Below are 8,616 nucleotides of genomic sequence, written 5' to 3' on the forward strand. Positions count from 1 at the left end.
TCTGCAGCATAGTGATATATGAGAACACCCAACACCATATTTTGGTGGTAAACTTTCTTGATTTAATGAAAAGCTTTAGCTCACAAATAAACATATCAATAAGTGAATTGCCCAATAGTGTCTTATTGTTATATTTTTCTTTCTAGGTACCATCTCCATCAATACTCTACGTACTGCCTACACAGCCCCAGGAGAAAGTGAGATCCTGGACTTGGATGACAATCTCTACCTTGGGGGACTGCCAGAAAACAAGATGGGATTGGTGTTCCCCACAGAAGTATGGACTGCCCTACTTAATTATGGCTACGTGGGCTGCATCCGCGATTTATTTATCGATGGACAGAGTAAGGATGTCCGACGGCTAGCAGAGATCCAGAAGGCTGCAGGGGTCAAACCGTCTTGTTCCAAAGAACCGTCCAAACAGTGTTTGAGTAACCCCTGCCAAAACAATGGAATCTGCAGAGAGGGTTGGAACCGCTACGTATGCGACTGTTCTGGAACTGGATACCTGGGTCGCTCCTGTGAAAGAGGTAAATGTTGTTTTTTGACGAACACTACATTGCTCCTCTGCCTTTACACTGAGTTGACCTTAAATTACAACCCATTCAAAATCCATAGGGTTTAATGTGACATTGACCCATCCTTGCCAACTTTGTGGGCTTCTTCTCTTCTGGGAAGGCTTTCCACAAGGTTTAGGAGTGTTCCAATGCAAATGTTTGACTTTGGTTCCTGAAACAGATTCATGACTGTGATGCAACAACACAGCATTTCAAAGGTTACAGTTTTACCATGTTGAAGTCAGGAGTTTTTGTGCAAGTCAAGTTGTTTCACTTCAAACCTGCTCATGCGCAGTTTTATGGATCGTCAATGCTCTGGTGTTGGAACATTAAGGGTAATTTCCAAACTATCCCATCAAGCTTTAGAATTGGTGTCAAGAATTCTTGGAATACTTCTTATTGATAGTAAAAAGCTGAGCCAAATTCCTGGGCTCCCTTCTTGACTTATCTAGGGTTCAGAGGCAGCATCCTTTACAATGCTGCATTCGATACGTAGCATTGCACTTAAGAATACATAGACTAGATGCCATGATGCTCTCTTTACCTTTAGACTAAATAAAGTTTCAAGGTCTTTTGTGACTTTTGCAGAAAGCTTGTGACTTTTATCATCCCCTGACCTTGATCTGTGGCTCAACACTAAGTGGCCAAGTTGTTCTCGTTTCCGATTTCTTCTCTTTTGTTATGATGCCAGTGACAGTTGAAAATTTCACAGTCTTGTTTCACTTTCTGAATGTCCAGTTAAAGAGCTCCTGAAGGTGTCTTATTTTCTCTGTAGCGTCTGCATACCTAAGTACATGATTTAATTACCCATGAACATGAAAGAGATTCCAACATTTACATTCAAATTATTTTTAAGAGTGGTTAAAAATCTTTGTTTACCCAAATATGGCTTGTTTTACTATTATTAGCATAGACATGTTCAAGTTTGTACATTTTGCATCACTGTTCTTTTTCAGTTTTAGTGGTTATTTTTTAGAATGTGAAGGTAGAGTCACCAATGATCTTGGTTTGGAATAACACTAGCCTCATGTTCTTCATTTAATTGTATTCAAAAACAGCGTAGGCAAACCCTAGTTGTTCCCAACTACTCCTTGAAAACAGACAAGATGCTGACGCATTCTATCCACAAACAAACACATATGTCCATGTGAAAGTGCTAAAAAAAACACGCAGGGAAGAAAATATGCCTGTGGAACTCAAGAGTCAAGGAAAGGCAGATAAAGTAAGTCAGGTGAAGTCAGATGGATGTCTGAGTATTTTGAGTGGCAGGCGACTGATTCACCACTGAGACATTGGTGATCCGGGCCACAATGCACTAGCCTGTAAATTGGCTGTCTTCTGCTAACCGTTCGCCTCATCAAACCAGTCGCTCGTGACCAGAGTTGGTGCAGACAACTTATCTGTGTCTCCTCTAGAGAAGAGAAAAGGAAGAAGAGAGTTCCACGCACCAAAAAAAATAAAAATAAATAAATAAAATAAAATTCTCTGCTGGAGCAGGTATCCTCTGACCACATAATTATTTCAATGGAAAGCACAGATTGACTTTGTTTCCATAATAATAATAATAAAAAAAAAAACACTACATCTTCTATATTTAAAATTAGTTAGACGAACCAGAGTATTTTAACTTCTTTCCCACGATGTAACGTATATTAAAAACAACTGGCAGAACTGTTTTTGTCATTTAAAGAAATAGAACCAAGTTGAAACATAGTATTCATACTAGCCCTACAAGTAATTTTAACAAGTACTCAAGTCATGCTGTGCCTTCCCAGACAGGTACAATGTCACATAGACAATTAGTGGATCTGGCATTAAAAAACAACACCACCCATAAAAGAAAATAAAAGAATAATTGATATTGACCATTTGAAGGCAGTTTTTTCATATCCATACTGATACTTACATCCAGACAGCAGATGTACATTGTTTTTATTTTGAAGATAATTGGATGTAAACACATTGTTTTCAAATTGCAATTTCAAATTTACTGACTTACATTTGAAAAAGGGAAAAAAAAAAAAAAAAAAACATCTGTAAAGCAGCATCTCGGTTTATGGTCTGTCTGTGTGTCTCTGCTTTCGTATGTGGGACTGGGAGTAGTGTGAGTGGGAGCAGTGGTATGCACGGGCCCTGGCAAGCTGCCAGCTGTTTTGATGGTTCCAGATTGCCTCTGCGCTGGTAGGATGAAGCAGGCACCAGCAGGCTGAGAAGCTGTCAAAAGAATTACCCCAGCTCTCACTTATCCATGCATGGTGTACCACCCGGTGGCAAAATACAGCTACTGCATATGGCAGAGGAGGAGGTTGAGGAGTGGAAGGAACAAGAGGTGGAGCTTTAGAAGAGAGTCATGGAGCTATTTGCCCTATTTTGAGACATTTTAATTAAGCAGACAAAGCAATTTTCCCCCTTGCATCCCAAATGTCTTCCCCTTCATTGTTCCTTCAGTTGCTAATTAGCCTAAATATTAGTCTTGCAGCGTAAAGCTAAAGCAGCCACCCAGATGGTGTAGTAGTAGGTGGATTACAGCATATGCAGATGTTTCCTATTGTTTGCCAATGCCAAGAGAATTTATATTATCAAACATTCTCAGGGAGGAGCTTTACTCCATTTACCTGCTTGAAAAAGGAAGTAAAGCTCTATGTCTTTAATGTATTGTGTGGCACACACAATATACCTGAGATTTGATAATGCAGTCAAAATTGCTGACAATTTGACCTATAAAAGCACTTCTTTCTGTTAGGTTAGGGCTCTCAATAAATGTAATCTTAAGAGTGCATTTTAGGTTTTAGATTTAGCCCAATAACTATCAAAATGTGGAGTTTTTTTTTGTGGACGACACTAAAATACCTGAGGTCCTCATGGAAATTACTTTCGGTCCATCCGTCATTTTTTAGAGCATAAATATGTTTTTCCACTGAACTAAAGCAAAAGCCAAGATGTAGTTTCAGAATGCCCTGAAAAGGGTCATGTTTTTTATTTTCCCTTCATTTTAAACTGAATGTTTGACAGCATTTCTGCAATTTTAATCACAAATAGGAGAGTAGTGATGGTTCCTCACCTAGAGGGGATTCACACAGATGCATATGAAATGAGATAAAATGTGGAAATTATGGCTAAAGTAGAGATGAGAGTTAACATTTGTTTAAGGACTACTTGTGAGTTGTGGAATACGTTGGAAACAAAGATTTTCAAGACTAATAGAGGCATATTAACTAACTGTGTTGAAGTATTTATTCAACCCATTGGGTGTGTTGTCTTCATAATATGACATTTCGTTAACCTTTCAATTGAAAGTTGTACATTCTTAATCCACATTAACAGGATTTTCAGACTAAGTCTCTACTGTGCTTGAAGTTGCGACAAAACAATATCAGGTTGCATATTTAGTTTTTCTGAAAGGATTTGCCCTTACTTTGCTTCCCATTCAAGTTCTCGTACAATCACAGAATTATACAAGTGAAGTGGGCCATGATGTTGTTATCGTTTTCAACAGAAATCAATTAATTTTTCAAGGTAATGACTATATTTCTTTGGCTGTACAATTCTCCAGGGAAGTGGATGTGAGCTGAATTAAATTATTGAATTATTATAACTAGGTGTTCCGGTAATTATGGCTGTTGAAAAGATGTTTTTTTAAAGCCTTTGGGAGTTTTTTGTGGCATTTTTTGAATATAGGTGAGTCTCCTGTCATTAAAGTGTTGGATGTCACTATTCTGTAACAGGCAGCTGACAGCTCTTCCTCTTGATGAGCATGGTAACCCAAGGGGAGAATAAAAATATATATATATGTGTTGGCTTTTAACACGTTCTACCTTTTTAGCACGACTACAAAATGAACATTTTTTTCCTCAAGGTTGCCATCTATCCATTATCTATACCCACTTAACCCTATGTCACAGGAGGATATCCCAGCAGTCTTTGGGTAGGAAGCACTCAGAACATGTCACAAGTCCTTTGCAGTGCACACACCAAGAGAGATGCTCAGACATTCCTAAAGGGTAGCTTTAGGGTCCTCAATTAACCTGTGAAACTTGTTTTTGGACTTAATGAGGAAACTTTGGTTCCCAGCAAAATCCCATACATGCACAGGGAGAACACGCAAATCCATACACAAAGACCCCAAAATAATTATTTTTTAAAATATGTGAATATTTTGGAAATGTTACATAAAATCTAAAGGAGCAAGTCTTTTTCTAACTTGTTGTGTGGGTATATTTAGACTTCAGAAATGATTGTGGTAGATAAAGAAGGAGTGAGTCTGTAGAGATAGACTCAGGTCATTCCCTCTCATTGTTGTATTGTTATTTATCCTTATCTTACTGTAAAAACATAAACAATGTTAGACACTAACTGTTGTAGTGTACATATGTATTGATGAAAGTAAGTAATTAGAATTTTCCAGATATATGTATCACCAAAAATTCAAATCGGTCTGAAAGTAAAAGCGTTTGGTTGAGTTGGATGTTAAAAAGTTGCTCCATTTTTCTTTGAAACTGCCTACAGTTTTCTAATGCAGCTCTTGCTGCCTGGCAGAAAGCAGAGAGTTTAGTGGTGAGAACTCGTTTGTCACACATCCCATCATCTGCAGCCTACCCCAGGGGGGCGTGGAGAAATTGGATTTGGGTGAGGAATGTGACGGAGTCATCCCAAGGGATGGATGTGACATTAGCTCTGTGTGATAAAAAAAAGTGGTGATGAGGTGGCGTGAGTTCATTGGTACCCTGTCACCCCCTGCTGCTCCCCATCTCCTTTCCCTCCAACTTCTGTTCATCCCAGGACTGTATATCCAGTATTGGTTCTGCTATTGAGTTATAAATTTAATGTAAAAAGTAAAGTTTTTTTTTTTTTTTTTTTTTCTGTGGAGATTTTTTTCTTGGGACTTTTTCTGAAATTTCCATAATTGCTGTGGTAAATGCATATTTCACCAATGAAACATGGACTTTATTCAGATAATGTTTGTTTTAAAGCAATTTACTTTGCTTTAAGGTTTATATGTTAACAAAGACAAACAAAATACATATTTTCTTTCTTTGTGTGCTGTTTATTTCAGTAACATAAACTGCTTTGTCATTTTTATGAGTCCAAAAGCTAGAGAAGTGTTTACCAAATTTTAATACATGAGAATACTTGTGTATTTTATGATTGAATATCAGCTTATTGGACAATTTCTAAACTTATTTTATATTAAAAAAGGGGTGATAGCTTTAATTTGATAGTTTTAAGAAGTTAATCAAATGTTGACAATTTTATATTTGTTAGCTATCTGTCTGTTATAACTGTAGGTGAGCGGTCTGCAACCCGTGGCTCTTTTATCCTTCCACAGTGCCTCTCTGGCTAAAGAAAAATAAAATAATAGTTATTTTTAAAAGTAAGGGTTGCTAACTTAGCATTGATCTAATTTATTTTACTTAAGCTTATAGATGAGGTTAACTTAGAAAATAAACTGTAATGGTATTTATATCTATGTTGACATCAATAGGCCTTGTTTCCTCTGTACTTTCTCCAAAATACTCAGATTACAAAATTGCTGAGTTTATAACGAGAGAAATACATTTGCTTCACTTGAATGTTTCTGTTTGGGACAGGAAGTCTTTTATTTTGAAAGAAAGTTATATGAGCTTCTGTCAAAAGAAAAAAACAACTTTACACTTTGGGAAAATTCCAGTTTATCCTTTATTCCAGTTTTTTAGCACCCAAAAATAGATACAATTTGTAGGTATTACCAAAAAATGACAATGTAATGATGCAAAGTATTAGCAAATTTTCCTAAAAGGGAAAAAAAAGGTTTTGCAGCTCCTGTTAGGTTTTGATCAGTACCAAACAGGCCATTGATCTCATTGATTTTGGATATTTTGAACTTATCCACCCTTTAATTTGAGTTTATTTATGACTGAAAAGTCAGATTTGGATATAAACATGGGCTCAATCCGCTGGGGATGACAAAAAAATACTTATGTTGTTTTTCTGACAGTGTTTCAGTCATTATGTCAAAATCACGCCAATTTGCAGAATTTAATTTTCAATGTTTCGACTCTAGAATTGTGTTGTTGGTATTATGAATGTGACAAAACCAATGTCTCACACCTACTAATAATTTTAGAAAAAGAAAAAAGTGTGTCCATCTAGTTATCGCCTATTTGATTATCAAAGTAAAAATGGTGCTCCTAATCATCAACCAGTGCATCTTATAAAATAATAGTTTTACAGTTAAGCAAGAAAGACTATGACATTGTTTCGCAGGTTGGAATCATGGTGGACATTTAATGAGAAAAGAACATCAGAAATATTAGAGGGGATGGTTAGGCTGTACAATTTCAGAAAATTGAAAAAAAGAAAGAAAAAAATGACTTATCTGGTCTCTAAGGTCACACTGACCTTGAGATTGCAATTTAAAGAATAAATATTAAGATATATTCCTTAAAGGGTTTTCAGGAGCAGGGTATTTGGTCTTTCTAAAAGGCGTATAGAAGCTTCCTTTGGATTTAAATTGCTTTTTAACAAAGCACAAGACACTTTTTTGTCTGTTTGTAGACTATTGTTCTTATTATAGAGTAAATACACACATTTAACATTTATCTTTAGTTAAATGACAAGTAAAACAGCTATCTAATAGGATTTTTTTATTCAATAAATGAGGTGGCAGAAGTTTAATGATATGGGATACTTTCAGAGCCCGTGACCTTTAAATAATGGATAAATAACTCATCTCTTCTTTGCTGACAAAATAATAAAATATAAAAAATAAACTGACATTTTTGCTAACATTTTATCCTTTGTTCTCTTTCCACAGAAGCGACAATCCTCAGCTACGATGGGAGTAAGTTCATGAAGGTCCAGCTTCCTGTGGTGATGCATACCGAAGCTGAAGACGTGTCTCTACGATTCCGCTCCCAGAGAGCGTATGGTATCCTGATAGCAACCACATCTCGAGACTCCGCGGACACCCTACGCCTGGAGTTGGATAGCGGTCGTGTACGACTGACTGTCAATTTAGGTAAAGCCTGAGAAATGTATGGATCGCAGCAGCAAGGCTCGATTATGCTTTCAGATGCACTCCGACTCTCCTGCACACATATGCCAATTAGTTCACATAATATGAATAGAAGGAGAAGCTGTAAAGGCTTTCAAGGTCTAAAGTCTGCAGGTCTAGGCTCACTGCCAGCAGAGCACACAGCCATCATCGCCCAGCGGGGAATGCTCACAGCCTACTCTATCGCTTACTTTGACCAGCAGCAATAGATGTGTACTCCTTTGAAAGTGGCAGCCTCATACAATAGACTCATATAGTCTGAGTCTTGGCAGTCTCCAAAAAAAGACTCGTCTGTAAATGGATTATTTTCTCTATTTTTTTTTATTCATTTTGATGGTAAAAGTGATACGTTTTTTATATATGGACGTTTCGCTAATTATAGTCCCATATCTCTCCTTTCCACTGGTTAAACATAAATGGTTTCCCTCCACAGAGTGCTTTAGCAGACAAGTCTGCGTATGATGTCAGTGTCAACCTTTAAAAAGCATGCGTCCCACTATGAAAGACAAAAGCGCCATGCGCTGACAGAGATGACATGTTAGATCATTGCTACTAAAAAAAGACTGCCCTCTGATGGAAAGAGCACGCTGCCTTATTTTATTTTCTTGACAAACTTGACAAATGTTTAAGTTTTTAGAGTGGGTCTGTGGATGTCCGCCCTTGAAGCCCGTCTTTTTCTTAGCCTCTCTAAAGAGAAAGCAGAGCATTCCCTGTGAGGCCAGGCTGGTGTTGGTCTCTGGTTGTTTGCGACCACTTTTCTGCTGTGGTTGACAACACATGACAAAAGGGCCAAATGGGAGGGAAGGGTCATAGGTTAACCTCAGTCACGTCATTTAGATAAACTCTTTATCCATAAAAAAAGGGCATGAAACAAATGCAATGTGAATAGCATTTTTTTTACTGTAATGACAGCTAAATCTCCTGCAATAGTCTACAATTTTTATGGTCAGAAAGAAAATACTTTTTTTTTTTTTCTTGGGCTTCAACATGTTAACCAATTTCACAAAAAGCCAAGTGAACTTTGGT

At 37.2% G+C, this 8,616-nt stretch overlaps 1 protein-coding gene across 28 annotated transcripts in view; it reads left to right on the forward strand.

Annotated features, from left to right (window-relative positions):
- LOC112161706 (neurexin-1a) overlaps window positions 1-8,616 on the forward strand; it is a 247,571-nt gene that overhangs the window by 99,412 nt on the left and 139,543 nt on the right. For all 28 annotated transcript variants that reach the window (XM_036215421.1, XM_024297065.2, XM_024297074.2 and 25 more), the window contains 2 exons: window positions 147-530; window positions 7,351-7,554. In XM_036215421.1, coding sequence (XP_036071314.1) covers window positions 147-530; window positions 7,351-7,554 — 588 coding nt within the window. The remainder of the gene's footprint in view (window positions 1-146; window positions 531-7,350; window positions 7,555-8,616) is intronic.

This window comes from Oryzias melastigma, linkage group LG15 (assembly GCF_002922805.2).
Source record: "Oryzias melastigma strain HK-1 linkage group LG15, ASM292280v2, whole genome shotgun sequence".
In the NCBI taxonomy this organism is placed as follows: domain Eukaryota; kingdom Metazoa; phylum Chordata; class Actinopteri; order Beloniformes; family Adrianichthyidae; genus Oryzias; species Oryzias melastigma.